Source organism: Castor canadensis, chromosome 3 (genome assembly GCF_047511655.1).
Source record: "Castor canadensis chromosome 3, mCasCan1.hap1v2, whole genome shotgun sequence".
NCBI classification, from domain to species: domain Eukaryota; kingdom Metazoa; phylum Chordata; class Mammalia; order Rodentia; family Castoridae; genus Castor; species Castor canadensis.
In genome coordinates, this window is record NC_133388.1 from 103,265,608 (window position 1) to 103,287,261 (window position 21,654).

At 41.2% G+C, this 21,654-nt stretch overlaps 2 protein-coding genes across 4 annotated transcripts in view; one reads left to right on the forward strand and one right to left on the reverse strand.

Annotated features, from left to right (window-relative positions):
* Window positions 1–496: 496 nt before the first annotated feature.
* On the reverse strand, window positions 497–16,483 carry Mcm4 (minichromosome maintenance complex component 4). Its single transcript, XM_020167177.2, has 16 exons — window positions 16,221–16,483; window positions 15,699–15,863; window positions 15,195–15,358; window positions 15,004–15,105; window positions 14,673–14,768; window positions 14,500–14,595; window positions 13,568–13,706; window positions 10,851–11,071; window positions 9,558–9,678; window positions 7,168–7,427; window positions 6,130–6,495; window positions 5,533–5,660; window positions 4,054–4,261; window positions 2,283–2,511; window positions 1,605–1,738; window positions 497–781 (listed from the first exon to the last, which is right to left on the reverse strand). Exons 1-16 carry the CDS (start codon window positions 16,288–16,290, stop codon window positions 689–691), a joined length of 2,592 nt encoding a protein of 863 aa, XP_020022766.1. The 5' UTR covers window positions 16,291–16,483; the 3' UTR covers window positions 497–688.
* Window positions 16,484–17,085: 602 nt separating this feature from the next.
* Window positions 17,086–21,654, forward strand: part of Prkdc (protein kinase, DNA-activated, catalytic subunit) — a 191,187-nt gene continuing 186,618 nt past the window's right edge. For all 3 annotated transcript variants that reach the window (XM_074068495.1, XM_074068496.1, XM_074068497.1), the window contains exons 1-4: window positions 17,086–17,274; window positions 19,320–19,396; window positions 19,490–19,582; window positions 21,434–21,508. In XM_074068495.1, coding sequence (XP_073924596.1) covers window positions 17,121–17,274; window positions 19,320–19,396; window positions 19,490–19,582; window positions 21,434–21,508 — 399 coding nt within the window. In that variant the 5' untranslated portion in view covers window positions 17,086–17,120. The remainder of the gene's footprint in view (window positions 17,275–19,319; window positions 19,397–19,489; window positions 19,583–21,433; window positions 21,509–21,654) is intronic.

The window sequence follows — 21,654 nt, forward strand, 5'->3', positions numbered from 1 at the left end:
GTAAAGAATCAGATCAGGTAGCCAAGGGAAGGCCAGGATGTTTCTGAGCACATCCTTAAAGAAATGTGCTCATTATGAAAACTAATCTTTAAGAAAAATGAGCCCTTAAAGAAAATTACACGCAAGTGTTGTAAAAGGAAAAAAGGCACCAGACCTTCATCAACTCACACTGACCCACCTGTCCTGGTCACATCTGCTATCTACTGTCACGAAAACCTCCAGGGCCTGGGGATATAGCCCATGAGTAGAGCCTTGCCTAACATGTGTGAAGCCCTGGCTTCCATCTCTAGCACTGCAATAACAAAAACTCAAGAACAACTCCCTTTAACCAGAAAAAATCCTCAAGTACACTGATGACTGCCATCAGCAGTCTATTAGTACAAGAACCATGACCCAGACTATACCTTCAAAGACTTGACTGATACTTTGTGTACTCACAGGTGAAACGCCCACTGCTAAAAAAAATCAGCACATCAAGGAAATAATCACTACTGTGTACGTTTATAAATTGGCATAGTATTTTACTCAAAATGTTGAAAAAAAGGAAAATATACAATTATTAGAAAATTGAACCCAGCTTAGGAAATTTTCATGTGTCTAAGTAACACCCTTCAGAATCTATTTGCATTGATGGCAGCAGGAACTGACCCTGTGGGTCACATACAAGCAGCATGGCTTACAACAGGCCTCACAGCAAGCGAACAGTTTTGCCAGTCACTGTCAAGAAGTCATCATCAGCCAAGGCACGCAGGGCTTCTTCAAACATATCTTTGGTAATTGCCTTTGAAGAAGAAAAATAAATATTTCATAGGTAAAGTTTCCCTTAGCTGTTAGAAACACAGTTTTTAATTTAAAGTATCACCCAGAGTCTCTTTTTGGTGGTTGTATGCACTTCTTATGTTCTGAATCAGAATGGCAAACATTTCCTCAAAGGGCAAAGTATTGTAGATTTGGCATCCATATGGTCTTGGTTGTTACAACTTAGCTCTGCCCTCATGATGCCAACGCAGTCATGAACAATAAGTAAAGAGGTGTTATAAAAACAAAATACCAAATAGGCAGGGCTGCATTTGACCTATGTAGTTCTTTCCACTGAACCTTAATTATTTGCAAAAGGACATCCAAGTATCTCATTCCTACAAAACAAGTTTAAACTCTGAAAGTGCATAACAAACAGAATTGTAATTGTGATTATTATTATTTTTGTGGGTGATGCTAGAGTTTGAACTCAGGGTGTGCTTCACCACTTGAGTCACACTCCTAGCCCATAACCGTGAATATTTCTTGGTGATGAGTTTTTCTTTATTCTTATCTATACTTTTTTTTTTTTCCTGTTACTGAGGCTTCAACTCAAGGCCTACACCTTGAGCCACTCCACCAGCACTTTTTTTGTGTTGGGTATTTTTCAAGATAGGGTCTCATGAACATTTGCCCAGGCTGGCTTCAAACCTCGGTGCTCCTGATCTCTGCTTCCTGAGTACTTAGGATGACAGATATGAGTTACTGTTATCTATACTTAAGCTACAATTAAGGGAAAAAGCCAAAAGCAACATTAAGGGAAAAGAGAAAAATTCTCTAAATGAAAAATACATAAAAATACTTACTATGTCAGATTGTCCCCGAATATCTTCAAAAAGTTGCTGATATTTTAGAGCTGGCGTTTTGCCCTTAGATAAAATAAGTTTTCTCAATGCTTCTGCTAATTCTTCTTTTCGTTTACGAGAAGTGGCACTCATTCCTGATTTAAAAATACACCAATATTTCTGTTACTAGGAAGTGAAATGTTTCAAATCCCCATGAACATTTTCTCAGTATTATTGCCAAGAAAAGTAAAAGGGCAGTGGCATAAAACTAGAATAGCCTCAAAAGCATAACGAGTTTTGTTATTTACAATTTTCTGTATGTCAGTACAACTTTCCACCAAAAGATAGTCTACATAATCTGTATAGCAAGCATAATCATACTTATTAAGAAATGAAAGGCTGTTTTACTTTTTTTTGAGACAGGGTCTCATTATATTGCACAGGCTGGCCTTGAACTCCTGGGCTCAAGTGATCCTTCTAACTCACCTTCTTTAAAATGCCAAGGTGCCAAGACAGAAGAGTAGATAGAATCCCCTTAAAATTAGATACTAACTGTATGTCCTGTATATTTTTATCAGAAGATGGGGCACAGGAGGGGGGAGGTGCCAGGATCCAAAAATGGTGAAGAACCTCTTCTTCAAGTGATTTAACTATTAGCTTAAATCTGGAATACCAACTCAATACATAAAAGTCACAAACCTGTAGTAAGAATAGATATGTCCACAATGCCAGTCCGGGGATCAGTTGCAGACTGCTTCAGAGCCTCCCGGTGGAGGCGTTTTGCTTCTTCCACATCAATTGCTTCAACTTTGGTTGAAAATCTTACTTTAGCATGAGCTTCTGCTAAGCGAATTAATGACTCCAGCTGTCTAGGGTATGCAGACACCATTCCTCGGCTGCTACCGATCTTCCTCATGTCTACATAAGCCTAGTTCAGGTAGAGAAAATAAAAGCAAAACTCCTTGCTGACAAGAACTGTAGTGTCATGGCTGAACTTGAACAGTTAAGAGTTCTCTTAAATAAACTGAAATCCTTCCTGGCTGCCTTGTGGAGTATGGGGGAATGTGGGTGAAGGTAATAAAAAAAAAAAAATCAGACCTAGTACTTTTTTTTTTTTTGTGGCACTGGGGCTTGAACTCAGGACCTTCACCTTGAGCTACTCCACCAACCCTATTTTTGTGAAGATGAGATAGGGTCTTCTGGAACTATTTGCCTGCGCTGGCTTCGAACCTCGATCCTCCTGACTTCTGCAACCTGAGCAGCTAGGATTATAGGCATGAGCCACTGGTGCCTGGCAGGACCTAGTACTTTGCTTTGGAGCTCATCAAGTGGTGGATACACACACACACTAAGTGCAAAAACAAAATATAGGAATCTGAGGGTTGGTGGAATGGCTCAAGTAGCAGAGCGCCTACCAAGCAAGAATATAGGAATTTGGGAGGGGGCGGTTAACAGCAGTGTGCGGTGATGGTCAGAAATATCTAACTGAGACATCTGGAGAAACTTCTTAGAGAAGTGAAATGTAGTTATGGAGAATACAGGAATAGGGGTGTTGATCGGTTGTTGGAGTGCTTGCCTACCCCCAGGACCACATATGGAATAGAATGGTAGAGGAAGGGGACATGGCACATTGGACAAGTAGCAGGCTGTGATCAGAGGATGAAGGAGAAGGTCCATCTGAAAAAGGATCTGGACCTGAGTCTGGTGTATTCCCTGGCTAGAAATCCATTTGATGAGGCATGTAAAGCATGATTGTGATAACGTTACCAAGGATAACTGAATTAATTTTATAATGACATAATTTTACTTTTGTGATACAGATGAAAATTTACATGTTGATTATAACCTTTACTGAGTATTTTCAGAGCTCACTTAGTATATAAAGCCTAGCTAAGCAAAAGGAACCTTCTTAATACAGTAACACCAGGCTGGTGAAGTAGCCCAAGTGGGAAAGCACCTGCCTAGCAGGCATGAGACGAATTCAAATCCCAGGACCACCACCAAAAAGCACAAGGATGCGTTGAACTAAAATACTTACCATTCATTTAAATTTTAGTTTTTTATGGTACTGGGATTTGAACTCTGGGCCTCCTGCTTACTAAGCAGGTGCTCTACCACTTAAGCCATTCTGCCAGTCTCATTTAAATTTTAACAAACAGAGAAGTTTAGAAAAACCAGGTGATTTATCCAGAGTTACACATTTATGAAATGGACTCACTGATATTTGAACTGAGGTCTTCTGATATTAAATTCACTATGTTTACAATATTTAAATATATAAAGTGTGTACTAGCTACCTAAATAAATCCCACCGCCCATTTTACATTCGGAAAAGTCAATTTTGTAATGTGAGAGAAAACAGTAAGTAGTTATAGGATGTTATTCTTAATGATTTCAGGAGGATGATTAAGTAGTTGCATTAATGCTTTTGGCCACAGGCTCAGTAAAATCTTTTCTCATGCCTAGTTACCTCAATTAGAGCCTGGCTGGCCTCTTCACTCAGCTGTGGCATGATGGTGCTGTGAGCATATGCGATGTAGTCTTTCAGCAATGTCATGTCCAAGAACTCCTCCTCCACCTGCTCCTCACTCTGATAATACAGTGCTACCAGGTGGTGAGCCAAACGCCTATCATATGCCTCATCCTGAGGGTCCAGCATGAGGAAGATCAAATCAAACCTGGGAAAATGGAGGAAAAAGACAGACTTCCAAATTGGAATACCAACATAACTACAAACAGAGCTTAAAGGTTGTTTGGGCCACCATATACTGTGCAGTGATCCTGTACCCAGTGAGGGCCACCAGCGGAGAACAGTTCTCTATCCTTAAAAGGGCATGGGGTCAATTCCATTGACCTCATTCGCAAGTCTGCCCAGGTTAATAGTTGAGTTAAAGAAGTAAGCCTTCAGCTGGGTGCCACTGGCTTACTCTTATAATTGTAGCTATTTGGGAGGCTCAGATCTGGAAAATAGTGGTTTGAGGCCAGCTTGGGCAAATAGTACACAAGACCCCACCTCCAGAAATAGAGCAAAATGGACTGGAGTTGTGGCTCAAGTGGTAAAGCCCTTGCTTTGCAAGCGCGAAGCCCTGAGTTTAAACCCCAGTCCTACCACAAGAAAAAAAAAAGATTTCCCTCAGAGAAATGTTATTATAACATTGAAGACTAGAAAACTGAATGAAAATATATTCAATTGTCTTCGGAAAAAAATCTGGTAGGAGTTTGTGAGTGTAGTTCAGTGGTAGAGCACTTGTCTAGCATGTGTGAAGCCCTGCATTCAATTCCCATGAGTGGCAAAAAAAAAAACCCAAGTAATAAAAATCTACAATCCATGCCAGGCACTGGTGGCTCACACCTGTAATCCTAGTGACTCAGGAGGCAGAGATCAGGAGGATTACAGTTCGAAGCCAGCCTGGGCAAATAATTCTTGAGACCCCATCTTGAAAAATCCCTTCACAAAAAAAGGGATGGTGGAGTGGCTCAAGGTGTAGGCCCTTAGTTCAAACCCCAGTACTACCACCACCAAAAAAACAAAACAAAAAAGCCCCTAAAATCCACTTATGAAATACATCAATATTTGTGGTTGTGGGTCTGAAAAAGGTGAGGATCATATGAGTTTTACCAAATCTCATTCTTCAGAACCTTATCTACTGTGCAAGGCTACTCTCTGTACCTTGCTGATCATCAGTAGTAGCTTCTACAATGAGGACAAGTAGGAGTGACTATCATTTGAAAAAGATTCTAAAAGGAAATGTCCTAATGGCTCTAAAAAACCAAATGAATGTTAAGATGTTACGTACAACTGGGCAGAGAACACATAATCCATGCCAGAAAAAGCCCTCACCAACCAAATCTGAAACATTCTCTTACCATTATTTCCTTCTCAGTCTCCCACTGAAAATTCTACAAGTGAGCAAAGAAAAACATCTGTCTTGTAAGAATGTTTTAATACCTTGACAACAATGTGTGAGGTAGCTGAATATTTTCAATGGTTGTTTTTTTAGGATTCCATTGAGATTCGATGGGATTTGCTGCAGCCAGTATAGAGGTTCGTGCATTAAGCTGACAGATGATTCCAGCCTATCAAAGACAGTGCAGTTAGAAGCCTCTCCTTGATGTTGGCAGGGAACATAGCCATCTTCACCTAACCTCTGGCTAAATCTCATTTGCTCTGCTATGGTTCTGCCATTCAAGAGCCTCATCACCTTCACTGACTTCCTCAGTTGCAGATGGACATGACCTGTTCTCAGATTCATGCCTAGGATTGAACTTAGATCAATCTGTGCTGTGGTCACATCCTTATCAGAAAGCAAACCTTGTGTGAACATCAGTGCAAATTCAAATTCCATGAATACCACACAGCAGTGGGTTAACAAAGCACAAAAGATAAGAGGCTACTTAAAGAGATTTAGTTGAAATCTCGTAGGAAGAGTACTCACTGGTTTCGCCAGTCAGAACCAGGGTAAGGCTGCACAGCTATGCAGATGCTTCATCTCAAAGATCCACATGTCTAAGTGTGTCTGTGGTCACAATGGGGACTGAGACTTACCTTTGCAATGGAGAGAGTCTGCTGCTCCATCACCTCATGCAGCACTGATCTTGTACTTTCATTCATCTTGTCGAACTCATCAATGCAGCAGATGCCATTGTCACTCAGGACAAGGGCACCTGTCTGCAGGACCAGTTGTCTGGTTTCAGGGTCTTTCATAACATAGGCTGTGAGGCCAACTGCACTGGAACCCTTTCCAGACGTGTATTGGCCCCTGGGGACCAGGTTGTACACATACTGCAGCAGCTGGGACTTGCTGGTACCAGGGTCACCGCACAGAAGGATGTTGATTTCGGCTCGAAATTTACCCCTTCCTGTGTGACTGAAATCTTTCCTTGTTCCACCAAAGAGCTGAAGTAGGATTCCCTAAAAGACAAATATATAAACATAGGAAAACATTGATTGATTTATCCTACTTGATTTGATTTAGCTTCAACTTTGAGGTTCTTTTCTACTCTGGTTACTCTAAATTATCTCTGATTCAAACCTAAGCATACATCATCCCAAACACTACTTACAAAAATCGCTGTTCTGATCATGTGGGGCCTCTTACATTTAGGAACATAGCTGAGTTCAGTGCAGGGATGAGTAAAAAAACAGTAAAGCTGTGATTCTTAACTAATGACCAACGCAAGGGGCCAGACCACCTTGCTCTGTCAAACAGGAAACAGCTCAGTGCCAGTGGCTCATGCCTGTAATCCTAGCAACTTGGGAGGCTAAGATCGGGAAGATTGTGGTTCTGGGCCAGTTTAGACAAATAGTTCACAAGACCACCATCTATAAAATAACCATGGCAAATGGACTGGAGGTGTGGCTCAAGTAGTAGAGTGCCTGCTTTGCATGCATGAAGCCCTGAGTTCAACCCCAGTTCCATTAAAAAGAAAAAACAAACCCAAAAACCAAATCAAAATTAAAAAAAAAAAAACAAAAACAAAAAAACCAAACCAACAGCTCTTATCCTTGGGTGATGATAGCAGCATGACGAAAGAATGGTTACCCTGTAAATCCCAATCCCAAATTACAAAAACCTATCGTTACCTTCTTTATATCTTCGTGTTCATAAATGCTGGGAGCCAAAGCTGAAGCCAGTCTCTCATAAATGTCTGGTTTCCTGGAAAGTTCCTTCAGCAATTCCACACGTTTCTCTGAAAAAAGCTTCTGTTCTGCTTCTTCATCAAGGCCATGCAGGCGTTTTGCATCCGTTTTTCGATAATGAATGACATCAATGTGGGTTTTGTAAACAGACTTCACGTTGCTCACTCTTGGATTGACTCGAATAGGCACTGCTCTATAGATGCCTAAGGGCATATCAGTGAGAAAGACTTTTACCTGTTGCACTTCTCCCTCTTAGGGCTCAGTGGCCAACTCAGATAACTGGCAGTACTCCATCTTGTCTTGCTGTACATGGGCTCTTGTGAGTCTTCTGGAGTGAGGACCCCCTCAGGAGGCCTATAATGCAAAGCTGTCACTCCCTTTTGATCAAGTGGGGAGATAGCAGCAAAAAAGGTCAAAGCTAAGAAGAACACAGGTTTTTGAGAACAGTGAACCTAATAGCATGTTTGGCTGTGTCTACCTGTTACCTATGACCATGGACAGCATCTGAGGATAACTGTATGGCATATAATTGTTCTAGGGGTGAAATAAAAATAGGCTGCTTCCAGCACAATGTCTGGCTCATGGTCATGTTCAATACATAGTACCTTAATTTCCCTAGGCTGAGTGACTGGAGCAAAATACTAAAACCCCATACCAAATTTGTAAAGAAAAGAAATTCTAAAAGCTCAAATATTTGAAAAATTATTTCATTGATAGCAGGATGGCTTACTCAGTCAAAGATGAAAGAAAAGTGACTATTCTGGGTCCATAATAATAAAGTATTTCTGAATGTTTCTTGGGAATACAATTCAAGGTCTAGGGGTGTAACAGGGTCATACAGTGCTTGTCTAGAACGTACAAGTCCCTGGATTTGATCCTCAGCATTGCAAAAACAAACAAAAACCAAACCCCCCAAACCAACCTACCAACGAATGTGACTCAAAAGTATGGATTAACAATACTTCAACTGCACCAACTCATGTATTTTCCAAGGAAGGTTTCCTTAACTGGTATGTCTGATCTCTCTCTCTCTCATCCTGGTGGCATAGACCACTGTCCTCTATTTACTTAACATGGCAATGTAATTCTCATTTAAAACATAAAAATCAGTTTGTATGTGACATTCTTAGAAAACATACTAGATTATACTTCTTACCAAGATGAATGAAGGAAAGGTGATTATGTTTATGACATTTGAAGTGACCTAGTTCCTAGTCATCTTCCTACAGGTGCCTGCTGTGATTCATCTTTGCATAGATGACACTTATCTTACACCTACACAGCACTTTGCATAACCCCTTTGCCCCAAATACTTTCCCATGTGTCATCACATTATTCCACTTTGCAGTTGAGAAAACTAATAATACATTGTAAAAAATGCTTTAGCAAAGATTTCAGAGCAGGTGGTGGCAGAACTAGGATTGTATATATCTAGATATCCTTTCAAATTTTCAACCACTTCACATACTTTTACAACTTACTATTACTACCCTTTATGGTAGGGGAAGAAACAGGAAGAGGACTTCTTACTGGGGCTGAGGTACGGATCAAATGGTAGAGTGCTTGCTAGACTTTGAGTTCAATCCTCGGTATGTCAAAAAAATAAATAAATAAATAAATAAAAAAGATGGATTTATGAATCCCAGAAACCAGTGCTTACTGTAATCAATCCCCAATCCCCGTATGTAAAACAATGTCACCACACACCCTCCTGACAGACCAAGTTCCTGCATGCCTCCAAAGTGTGAAAAGGGCACTCCTGTCAGGAAGAGACAGGATCTGGATCCTGGAGTAAAGATGTGCCACAGTGCTAAGCTTCATGTCTCTGCACCTGCCTCCCAGCACAGAAGTGGGTACTCTGCACTGCTCTTCTCTAAAATGAGTATTAATCCTTAGCTGTGTATGTGGGAAATAACTGGAAAATTATTCGACTTCATAGTTGGTGCTATTTCCCTGAGATGCTGGCACAGATCAACTACCAATACCAACCTTGTCTGAAGCTGCTGTCTTAGGGTATCAACACTATCAATTTGAGACACACACATAGCTCTGGGGAACCTACATAGCATGAGGAAAGTGACTATAAGGACCATGAATTACAAAATCCAAGGCTAGGAAGAACAGAGGGATTCACAGTTCTGAACCATGTAACTAAGTTAAAAAGAAGGTGGGTAAAGTAGGGAGAGCTCCACAGCCTCAAATACTTGCACTGATAACAGCAGGCAGAATCAGCTCCACTCAAATGAGCTAATGATGGAACTGAAGTACTCACTGGAAGGGCATTAAAAGCAGGACAAGCACCCTGTTGTGTCATAACAAACCTACATTCTTACCTGTGACATTCACTCTGTCCCCAGGCTGAACCTTGTCCACAAGATCATTGTGAGCAAACAGGACAACAGTGTGAGGTGTCTGCCCCGCAGGCATGTCTTCAGGAGACTCTTGAAGTTTGATCTGAAGAAGAACAGTGAAGAGGGAACTTGAGACATAAAGAGCACCAAGGAAATGAGAACAACAAAAACAAAAGAAATGCATGCCTTTGTGCAACCTTGATTTAGGTACTTCTGCAGTCAGATACTTGCCACATCTCTGTCTACATCCATTCACATAAGAGGTACCTGCTGAATGTCTATCTCAGGCTGGACCCTGATGCAGGTGTTAGGAACTGACACTCCGTCATGGAATGGAGCATGTTTCAGATGTGACAGTGACAAATGTAACAGACAGATACAAAACAGGATAAAGCTGCAGAGACCTCAGGTAATGGGAACAGATTTGATGCTTAAGGAAGACCTTTGTAAAACCAGGTAACCTCTCTCTCATTTGGGTCTGAGGCTGTCAGGGGTTTTATTCTAAGCCAATTTGTGAGTCTTCAATGAGTCTGAGACTATCAGACTACAAAATACTTGTGGGAGGGCCTCTGCCTTTCTATCTCCAGCTCTCAGTACAACACTGCACTATGGAAACAAAAGTTTAACAGTATAACCCAAGAAGACCTAACCAATCCTATCCTTGTATGCAAGCTTTTTTTTTTTTTTTTGGTGGTAGTGGGGATTGAACCCAGGGTCTTGCACTTGCAAGACAAGTGCTCTACCACTTGAACCATATCCCTAGTACTTTTGCTTTTGGTTTGTTTTTCAAGTGGAGATTTGCCCTTTTTCCCAGACAGGCTTCAGAAGAATTTCTCCATTCATTCTCTATTGGTAGAATAGTTGCAAAGCAATGGAATTTAACCATAATTTTCATCACAATTTTCTATGTATTACAACCTATACACAATCTTCAAGTCCCCATAAAAGCATCTCATGCTAAATTTGATTTACTAAATCAAAGAGTAAGCCAATGTGATGTTAACTTATAAATGACTATAGCTTTTAAGAATGTGGAGTATATAATAATGGATCGGACAGTCCAACACTTGAAGCCTCAGTGTGCTATACATATTCCAGCCCACAATCCACTAACAAACCTACATGTCTAAGGAATGGAAGGATTTGAATCATGCCATTTAGAAAGCAAAGTAGAGAGCCTCTGAGTAATAAGTTAAATTTGGCTTTCTGAGGATTCAAACACTGGCAGAAGCTTGTGCCTAGGAGTCTTGCCCGGGGAGCAGGATGGCCACGTACCATCTGCTTGTCGGAAAACAGGGAGCGGTTGTGGATCAGCGCCATGCTGTGGGTAGTGTGGCAGCGCCCACAGACACAGGGTTCAGCAATGCGGCCGCGGTCCATCTCCACCCGGGTGGTGTGGGCACACACTTGGCACTGGAAGAAGGCCTCCTGCATCTCAGGTATCAGCTGTGATGTTCTGATGACCATGCCACTGATGGTGATGAGCTGGTCAATGTCTGTTGGGGGAGAGAGGTTGGTTTGCTTACCAGCCACCCCCATCAGCCCAGCCAGGTCTGGTCCTGCCACAAGGCAGCAGAACTTTACCTGAGGCAGGGGTGCTGGGTACAACTGGGGGTCGCAGAATGTGCTTTGGCTATCCATGAGCAGCTGGGTGGGTACCCTCAAGACTGGCCAAGGATGCCCTTCCTTTCAATCCCAGTACTTTCTCTTTCAGGCCTGCAGCCCAAAAGGCATCTCGACAGATCAGAAGTTTGATGAATTTGTATAGTTTGTACCATAGCCTCCAGTGAAAAGCCTGAGCTCTAGAGCCAGACGATCTGGACTATGTGCAACCCTGGGGACACCCTTATCCTTTGTGCCCACATCTATAGGAAATAAGAACAGGACTGATCTTAAAGCTGTTGAAGATTTAGTATATACACCACACCTAGTAAGGCAGTGCGCCTATCAGTCCTTACTAGTCACCACTATCTACACAACAAGCTCCTTCTATACTAACATTTTCCATTGTTTGCTCACATTTCCTCTATTTAGGCCTTTCCCAACAGACTTTTCTTTCCTCTTTGTTGTACTTCTACCTGAGTAATTCCTACTGCTGGTTCTAAATGCGTTACACTGGTCTCAGTAGTCAACAAAACATGATTGTGGTTCAGCTTTGTTAACCACACCAAGTCACCCCACCAGCACTGGTTCACAAGGTCTTTAGAATTTATTTGACCTGACTTTCCACCTACTTATAAATCTTCTTGCTTCCTTCTCAGCTAATCCTTTTATTTTAAAATGCAACTTTTGAAACCAATTGATGTCCTGATGACCATGCCACTGATAATAAGCTGGTCAAGGTCTGCTGGGAAGAGGTCAGATGTTCTTGATTTCTAAGTGTATGATCATCTCTAATCTTGTTTTTCTTTTGTGATTCTGGGGATTGAACCAAGGGCCTTGAGCACGCTACACCAAGTGCTTCACCACTGGGCTGTGTCCCCAGACTTACCTAAGAGTTTTAAAATCAATAGTTCTCTGCCTCTGAAAATTTAAACACACCCCTCTTAGGGCCTATGACATCCCTACAAGAAAGATGTTGCCAGGAGCCAGTTTCATAAAAGAAAACAAAAACAAAAACAAAAACAAAAAAACCTACAGATTTACTCTTCAGTAAATAGTGAAATAAAAAATGTAAAAAATGACTTGTTCCTTTTTACTGGTTCTACTTCTCTTACTGAAATTTATTACATCCCTACATTTGTCCGCAGAGGTTTTTATTAGCTTTTAACAACTTTTACATCTCAAACTTCATACATGGAGAACACCATGTATGTCCTATATTTTCACTATTATAGCCACTGTTTAGGTCAGGACTCTGATACCCCATAATTGGGCCAATGTAGGAATCTACTAACCTAACTTCAATATATCATTCATAATTTAAGTTCAAGAACCTTAGTAAACCATCAAGAGTGGCAAAATCTTCCTCTTCAGAAAGTATTAATGCCTCCCTATTAACTATGAAATAATATCTAGATTTTTTTTTTTTCTTGGTGGTATGGGGTTTGAACTCAGCCTCATGCTGGTTAGGCAAGCGATTTTACCACTTGAGCCACCCCACCATCCCTCTTCTGTGTTAGATTTCTTTTTTTTTTTTCAGTATGGGGTTTGAACTCAGGGACTACACCTTGAACCACTCCATCAGCCCTTTTTTGTGATGCGTCTTTTTTTTTCCAGTTACAGTCTCTCAAACTATTTGTCTGGGCTGGCTTCCAACTGATCCTCCTAAGTAGCCAAGATTACAGGCATGAGCCACCAGTGCCCGGTTTGTGTTTGGGTTTTTTTTTTTTTTTTTTTAATTGCATTTCCAGTTGCTCACACATAACATTTTTGTTTACTTATTTTATTACTGTTTATTTATTTATTTTGGTGGCACTGGGGTTTGAACTCAGGGCCTCACACTGGCTAGGCAGACACTCTACCACTTGAGCTACTCCTTCAGCCCTGTGTTGGGTATTTTTAAGACAGGGCCTTGTGAACTATTTACTGGGTTGGTTTTGAACCAACCCAGTCTCTGCCTCTGGAGTAACTAGGATTATAGGTGTGAGCTACTGGCACCTGGCTTAGATTTTTTTTGCAGTGCTGGGAAGTGAACTCAAGACCTTGCGCAAGCTAGCCAAGTGCTCTATCTCTACGGTCATACCCCTAATCCATCTTTGTTTGTATTGTTTCTGAGATGGGGGTCTTGCTACCTTTGTCCAAGCTGGCCTTGAACTCATGATCCTCTTGTCATCATCTCACAAGTAACTGGGATTACAGATGTACCACCATGCCCAACAAACATCTTTTGTATCAGATATCTCAGTTAAATTAGAGAAAGGTATAATGGGTTCACAAGAGCACATAAAATAAAAGAATCTATATTATTTTCTCAATTTATAATCCATTACCACTACTACCACTTCTTTTCAAATTTCTTGATAAAATAAGGCTACTACTAAATACATTACCTTCTGGATTCAAGTTTCTCATGTTCTTTGTCTTCAATGCATTGAATGGTCTTACTTGAATCTGATGTTCTAAAATAGAGTCAGGGTAACGGTCAAAGAAAATTTCATTGACAGCCATGTCAAAGGTTGGGATAACCTCCTGCAAAAACAAATATGCAGATATCAAGCAATGCTTGTAATCCTGTCTTTAAGAAAAAAAATTCATATTAACAAAGTATAAAAGCAAAAAAATATGGCATACTCCGAAGTATCACCCTACAGACTCATGCATATATGTCATTTTCAAACCTGGCATGCTTTATGCTTATTGGAAAGGGAGAGATTTTGAGCACATACTGTTTGTCATATTTTCATTTTTCTTCCAGAGTGAAATGATACCAAGGTAGATTAAATCATGGTTATTTCATTGTTCTCACTATACAGAAGAAAAAACAGCTTTTGGGAGGCCAAGGATTGGGATTATATAGCTACTAATCAGCAAAGACAAGATTGAAAATCCAAGTTGGCATCTCCAAAGTCTATGCCTACAGTTGACATTTCATTAATATAACCTGATCTTTGTTAAATAAAAAGAATATACTGTGGCTAATACATATTCTGCTAAAGATGGTACAAACCATACAATGCTTTTTAAAATACTTCCACTTATGATTATTTAAGATTACTTACATAATCTATGGAACTATCACTTGTAAGATTGGTTATCATTTTCAGAAATACTACCAATTAAACTGGTACATCAATGACAGTAACACATGCTATTCTGAGAAACACTAAAGTGTGAAAAACATTCATTTTAAAGGAAGCAAACAGGTTTTCTTTACAAAGCGTTCATAACTTGGAGGCATATTGTTACTAAGGAAATCCTGCTATGCATAATATCCTTTGTAGATATTTACTGCAATTCCCCAAAGTCAAAGTTAAATTCTTACCTGTGGGTAGAAGATAAGCTGCCTATACAAATTTTTGTCAAATGATTTCATGTGTTCACAGTTTACATTTAAAAATGGCTCTCCAATAACATTAATCTGTAAGATAAAATGAGTAAGTCATATTTTGCTAATTTTATTGTCATGTTTTTAGTTTGTAAGTAACATTTGAATACCTCTCCAAGTCGTTGCATATACAAAGGTTCAGTAAGATCTATGCCAACATTTTCTTCTTCTTTAGCCAGAGGGTCAATAAAACGCTGAAGAAATTTCTTGATTTGGAGAGAAAAAATGTCAAGCTTAATGAACTGAAGTAACTATTATTTAAATGCAGATAGTTATGAGTATGTGGCTATCTGCACTTAGACATATTTTTTGAGAAATATCAACAATTCTAAACCATCCAGAAGTCTTCCCTAGGGCATTATAGCTACTTGTACATACAACATAAACACTTTCTCCCAATATTTTCGAACACTAAAGTATGAATGTTTTAACACAGTGTACCTGAAAATTTTCTTTGCATGTTGCCACATTTACATCTGTTCCCCAGATGACAAGTTTTTGGCCTAGAGACTGTTCACTTGCTACTATATCTTCTGCTGCTGTCTAAAGAGAAAAATGACAGAACCGTGTCAGTGGGATTACCCACTTTTTGTTTCCAAATTGAAGCTATCAGGAAACTGCCATGTACTCACCCCATCAGACTGCAAGTCCACTTGCAGACCCTTACGTGCAGAGCCCAGGTCAGGCCTCTGCCTCACTGGTGTGCCCCTAGCCCCACTTCTTGGGGTTCCCTCCACCCGAGAGCTGGGAGTGCCATATGTCAGGGGTGAGCTAACATCAAAGTCCAGAGGAATAGCTATAAAAACAAGATGTACAAGTTCACCATCAAATTTTGGTAGTACATTGGACTCAAAACTACAGCTTGTTGTCTGCTGAGCTGTCATCTGACCACTACCCTTAGTGTTTAGGACTTTGAGCATTAATGGCCAACAAAAACTATTTTTCTCTGCTCATTAGACTCTAACATGTACCGGCTCTGCTTCATTCTTCAGCACTTTGGTGAAGAGCCTAGCAGCTCGAACACAAGGAATGCTTAGACGTTATGTCAACTAGTGGTATCCAACCAGCAAAACCAACTGGCTTAAGAATCATCTTTACTGTCAACCACAGTATAACCTGGATCTTCAGAAACCCACCTGAAGAGTGCATCTGAGGAGGGCTGGAAAACAAGGCATCCTGAGCGGCAGGGCTCTGCAGGTCAGCTCCTGGCGAGGTGGGCATGGGCTGCAGCTCTCCTGTGGAGGTGGAATCTTCACCTCTACGTCTCTGAGAGGGAGATGACCTGGCTTCCTCACTTCGGGCTTGTGTCATACAAAACACAGAAGACGGCTATCAATGCTCAAGTGAGGTTTTCTCTTGGAGTGGTTTGATTACTTACATAGAAACCCAATAGAGGCGAAAAAGGATGTAGACATGTTTAACCGTTCGAAATGATTAAGAAGCATGCTGGCCGAGATGGAGAGGAACACGCAGCCGCGGCAGGAAATGCCCGGCGCTGGTCACCCGCACGCCAGACCCTCAACACCTCCAAGTCGCTCCGGGTTGGGGATTGGGTGTGGGGGAGAAAAGGGGGAAGGGAGGCCAGGGAGGAAGGGGCGGAGACACAGGGGCGCGGGAGGCAAGACCGGCTCCCAGGGGGATAGGAAAGGAAGACTTACGCGTTTGGGCAGGGGTGGCACGCCCGCGCCGGCTACCGCGGCGGCTCGGGGTAGACGCCGGGGACGACATGGTGCTGGGGTACCTGAGCGACAAGGACAGGCTCGCACCGCGCCCACCGTTCCCGCGGGGTTTTCTCCTTCTCACCAAAGCGCGGCTACCAGAAAAGGTTGCTGCCGCACAACACCCGCAGATCCTGGGACCACCTGGCAAAGCGCTCTCAAGACAACGCAAGCAGGTCTAGCGTTCCCGCCAGCTGCACGGTAGTCACCGCCCATGGCGGCGCGTATCCAATCACAGCAGCGCTAGAGCACGGCTCCACCTCCGGAAGGTGCCACTGACCTCCCACAGGGGGGACTGAGAGGTCTCCTGTGGAAAACAGACCCAGGCCTTGCTGGGCCTTACCCTCAGTTCAGATGGTCTGACCTGCTACCCAAGCGCGTTTTCGCGGGAAATCTGGGGAGTTCCACCAAAGTTTCCGGGGGGGGGGTTGTGTGTTCCTCATCTTAGTATTGGCTAAGATGTATATACTTCGTTATCCCTTAGACATTTTTCTAAAGACACTTCAAGTGTATTTTTCTCTCTTTATCGAGGAACAAATTTGTCGACCTTGACTAGTTCCCAACCTTGCGTTTTTCTGCCTCCGGTATTTACTCCAGTCCAATAGGTTTCCTCCCCATCTATTCTTGGCTCCCCTTGCGTTTCCATGTGTAGATGATATGTACACTAAGTGCTATACGTTCATAAATCTGCCAGTATACTAAATCAGGTCTAAGGCAAACGTTTCTAGCCAGAGAACCCCTCCGCGAGAGTCCCATGGATGGTTCCTACACCCGCCGCCCCGCCCCACGCTATTTCCCGCCGCAGGCTGTGCGCACGCGCGGAGGCTGGAGGTCGGCGTCATGGCGGAGTCCTGGGCAGGTGTGCGGGGTCCTCTGATGCAGTTGCAGGAGTCCTTGTCCGCCGCGGACCACCAGAGCGCTGCCCTGGCCAGTCACCAGCTGATCCGCGGCCTGGGGCAGGAGTGCGTGCTGAGTGCCAGCCCGGCGGTGCTGGGTGGGTACGGTCTTGGGCCGCTGCTGGTCTTTCGCTTTCATTGTCATAGCGCAGCGAGGCGGCCCAGCGTTTCTCCTCTGTGGGTGTAATAGTCAGCTGTATATTGAGAGCTCCGGAGCTTCTGTGGATGTGCATAAAAGAAGTGACTTGTCATACTGCTTTTTCTTCCGAAGTTGGTGGAAATGACCCAAATTTGACAGTCATTGCTATCCACTGTGGGAAACAGGACAACAGTATTGTCTTTCACCTTAATTTCGCCAAACCCACCAGTTCCTTTTCCACACCCTTATTTTCATTGTTCCTGGCTTTGAGAATACTTGCAGAAATATAACTGAAAGGTTGTGCTGTTTAAAACTTTTGGGCAATGCCTGCGGGAGAACTACTCCCTGCCCCCATCCGCACCCCACTTTGTGGAAGTACCTCCTCTTTTTTTTTGGCAAGGTTTCACTATGTAGCCCAGGTTGGTCTGGAGCTTGTGTTCGCTCTGCCTTTGCCAGCTTCCCTGGCCCTGGGATTAAAGGCGTGTAATCGTGCCATCTCCCCAGGCTAGCATTTTTTAGACTTAAAAATACCATTGCCGTGAAAACTTTGTATTCCTTTTAAAAATATAAATACGCAGACCTTTTTATATCAAGGTGTACCCTCTTAAGAACTAGATAAGGTCTTCTAAGGAGGTCAGCTGAATACTGTGTAGAGATGTAAGAACTTTAAAACTTTTTAAACAAGATGCTGTATAAGGACTAGGGCTTGTAGCTCAGTAGTAGAGCACTTGTCTAGTAGTGCCAGGTCCTGGGTTCCATCCCCAGCACTCCAAATAAAAAGAAGAAGCTACATAGTATGTATTGTCAAAGATGTATAAGATAAACATTAATTTCTTCCTGTCCTTGGGGTTTCAAGGGTAGAGTTCAATTCTATTATCTTGCTTCTAAAGCAGTTTACTGTCAAAATTCAATATATTGGAGGTGTAGAAGAATTAGTTTCCTTTTGCTACTGTAACAAAACACCCAAGTTTACTGGTGTTTTGTTTTTGGTTTTGAGATAGGGTCTCACTGCATAGCCAAGGCTGGCATTGAACTTGCCATGGTCCTACCTCAGCCTCCTAAGCATTGTAATTACAGGCATGCACACCATACTGGGCCTAGCTTGATTTTACACAACCTCATCTCTAACTTTAAAGTTCTGTAGTCAGAAGCTGGGCATCTCAACAAGCTAGAAACAAATCAGGCAGAGCCTTTTCGAAGGCTCTAGGGAACAGTTCATTTCCTTATTCATTCAGGTCCTAGGATTGAAGCCCCTGTTTCTTTGTTGATGTTCCTTCTAAAAGATGCCCACTTCCCTTAGATCAGAGTCCTTTTGTCCATTCTCAAAGCCAGCAACAACAAACAGCATGCCAAATCCCTCTCAGGAGAGTCTTAAATCTCTCCTGCTCTCCCGTCTTCCCATTTCTCTCCCACCACCTTTTTTTTTTTTTTTTGATGAGACTTGGGTTTGAACTCAGGGCTTCCTGCTTGTAAAGTGGGTGTTCTACCACCCGCTTTGATCACACCTACAGTCGTTTTGCTCTGGTTATTTTGGAGATGGGGGTCTCGAGAATTATTTGCCAAGACTGGCCTTGAACTGCAGTCCTCCCGAACTCAGCCTCCCAAGTAGCTAGGGTTACGGGTGTGAGCCACTGGTACCTTACTTTACTTTAAGGCCCATGGGATTACAATGAGTCCACCAGACAGTCCAGGATGATCTTACCATTTTAAAGTCAGCTGCTGAGCACCCTTAATTTCATCTATAACTTTGATTTCTTTTGCCATGTAAGCTTAATATCCAGTGTGTGACATCAGAGATGAGGGTGCAGTCATCTTTAGGGGGAGGTCCATTAATTTGCTTACTTTAATTCCTATGGACCATCATCTACAAATTCTGCTTTGTGTCAGTATTGCAGCCTTAGGTTGATGTTTTATTGCAAATCTTCCCTGAAAATCCTTCAGCCTTCTTAGAAGTGACTCATGAAATATTTCTTGGCAACTCTCTCTTTTTTTTTTTTTGTTTAGCATTACAGACCTCCTTAATTTTTTCCAGAGATTTTGGTTTGCTTGTGTTTGTTCGGAAATCACTTAGCATTGATGAAGTAAGTGTAAACCTTTTATTTTTGTCTCCTATAGTTCTTTATGTTGGAATGACTCTTATTCTTACCCATATTCTCTGTGTTTATTTCTTATAGTTTCGTGATTGTAGAGAAGAAGCCCTAAAATTTTTATGTATTTTCTTAGAAAAGATTGGTCAGAACATCATGCCTTATTCTCTTGATATTAAGGTAAAAACATACCTCATTAAATAACATCTATTTATGTAAGGAACTTAGAATTTTATTTATGCTTTTCTTGTTAGGAAGTTTACTTATTTCTGCTTGGTTTGTGAGAAATGAAGTGGGTTCTTCATTATTTGGTTTTAGATTTGGTAAGATTAAGACCCTTGTCAGAGAAAGGATCTACTCCCGTTGATGATTTTTTTGTAACTATCTTGATAATTTTTTGCCATTAATGTCATAATAAATTGGATTTTTTGAATTGATTTCTTTCTTTTTGGGGAGAAATTCCAAATACTTTAAATGATAATTTTAAAGAACCCTTCCACTGGGAAAGATCCACGTGTTTTCTTTGGCAAAAGCTCTGTTGGTGCTTGCCTTTCTCCTTCAACATGCCTTTGCCAGGTTTTCTCATAATTAACTATAGAACTAGTAATTATAAATGCAGTTGTTCTTTCTCAGCTTTTTTTATAATTTTAATACATCTCAAGATAAGTTGTGTTGGCTCAGAATTTGCTTCTAGTTTTTATTTGCTAAGAATTGATGATGAAGTATGTATTGAGTCTGATGTCAGCTATAAGAAGATACACTCAGCCTCTGTATCTGCAGGTTCTTCTGCATCCACAGATTCAACTACCTGTGGATTGAAAATATTTTAAAAAGTTGCAAATTTATCTTCTTGTCATTATTCCCTAACAAGTACAGTATAACAACTATTTATGCGACATTTACATTGTAAGTAAGATAACAAAGTATATAGAGTTATGTGTGTAAGTTATATGAAAATATTAAATTTTATATAAGAGACTGGTGCAGGTTTTGGGTGAAACAAATCCCACTCCCCTTTCCCACTAGAAACTGAAGGACAATTGTATTTTAAAAGTTATAGGTAGCTAAAATTATAAAATATATATATATACATTTTTTAGTGATTACCAATATTTTATTTTCATTAGATTTCTAGTCTTTTTCTAGTCTATCTTGATAGGAATCTTACTATTTAAAAAAATTATCTCAGTGATAGGAGTAGCTAATATTTGCAGAGTGTGTCACACTTTACAAAGTTTTAGGGCTTCACTCTTGCAAGGCAGGTGCTCTACCACTTGAGCCACTCTGCCAGTCCCTTTTTTCTTGTGTTGAGTGTTTTTGAGATAGAGTCTTACACACTGTTTGCTTGGGCTGGCCTCAAACCTTGGTCCTCATGATCTCTGCCTCCTGAGTAGCTACCAGTGCCCAACTTCTCTGAATTTCTTTGGTCTTCTTCCTTCCTTTCTTCCTCCCTCCCTCTCTTCCTCCCTTTTCCTTCTTTGCCTCCCTTTCATTTATTCTTCCATATTGCCCAAGCTGCTTTCAAATTCTTGCTCAGGTGATCTTCCCACCTCAGCCTTTTGAATAGCTGGGACATGTTTCTTTCTTGGTTATACTAACAAATACTTTGGGATCTATGTAGGAAGGAATAAGTGGTTTTTTGTTATTTTTAAAAATCCTACTGAAGTGTCCATGTACTTTGCGTTTTTTAATTTTGATGGTATTAGGGGTTGAACTCAGAGCCTTGTGCTTGCTAAGCAGGTACACTACACTTGAGCTCTCTGGCAGCTCTACTTTGTGTTTTTTGATTATTCACATTGTTATCATAGCACATTGAATCAGTATTTTCAGTAATTCTTAATCTGAATTACTCTGAATTAGTTTAAATTAGTCAGAATCTATTTATATACTCTAATGGTATATTCCTAACTCCTAAATGCCATATTTTATTGTTATACGTTGGTTTTGCTCCTTAGGGACATAGTTTTAGCTATTAAGTCTTACTTCCTATATGTGATTGATGATTTTGGTATGTTTCCTTTTAAAACCTAGAATACTTGCACCAGTGTTTATATAAAAGACAGAGCTGCTAAATGTAAAATTCCAGCCCTAGATCTTCTCATTAAGGTAATTTCATATTCCTAAGCACATATATTTTTTGTTAAATATTTAGCTTATAAAAGAGAAAATTGGAGTTTTGAGTTTTGTTTTGGGTAAGTGTTGGGGGAGGATAGAGTAGAATCACTTTGATGTGTAGATAAGATAAGTGTTTC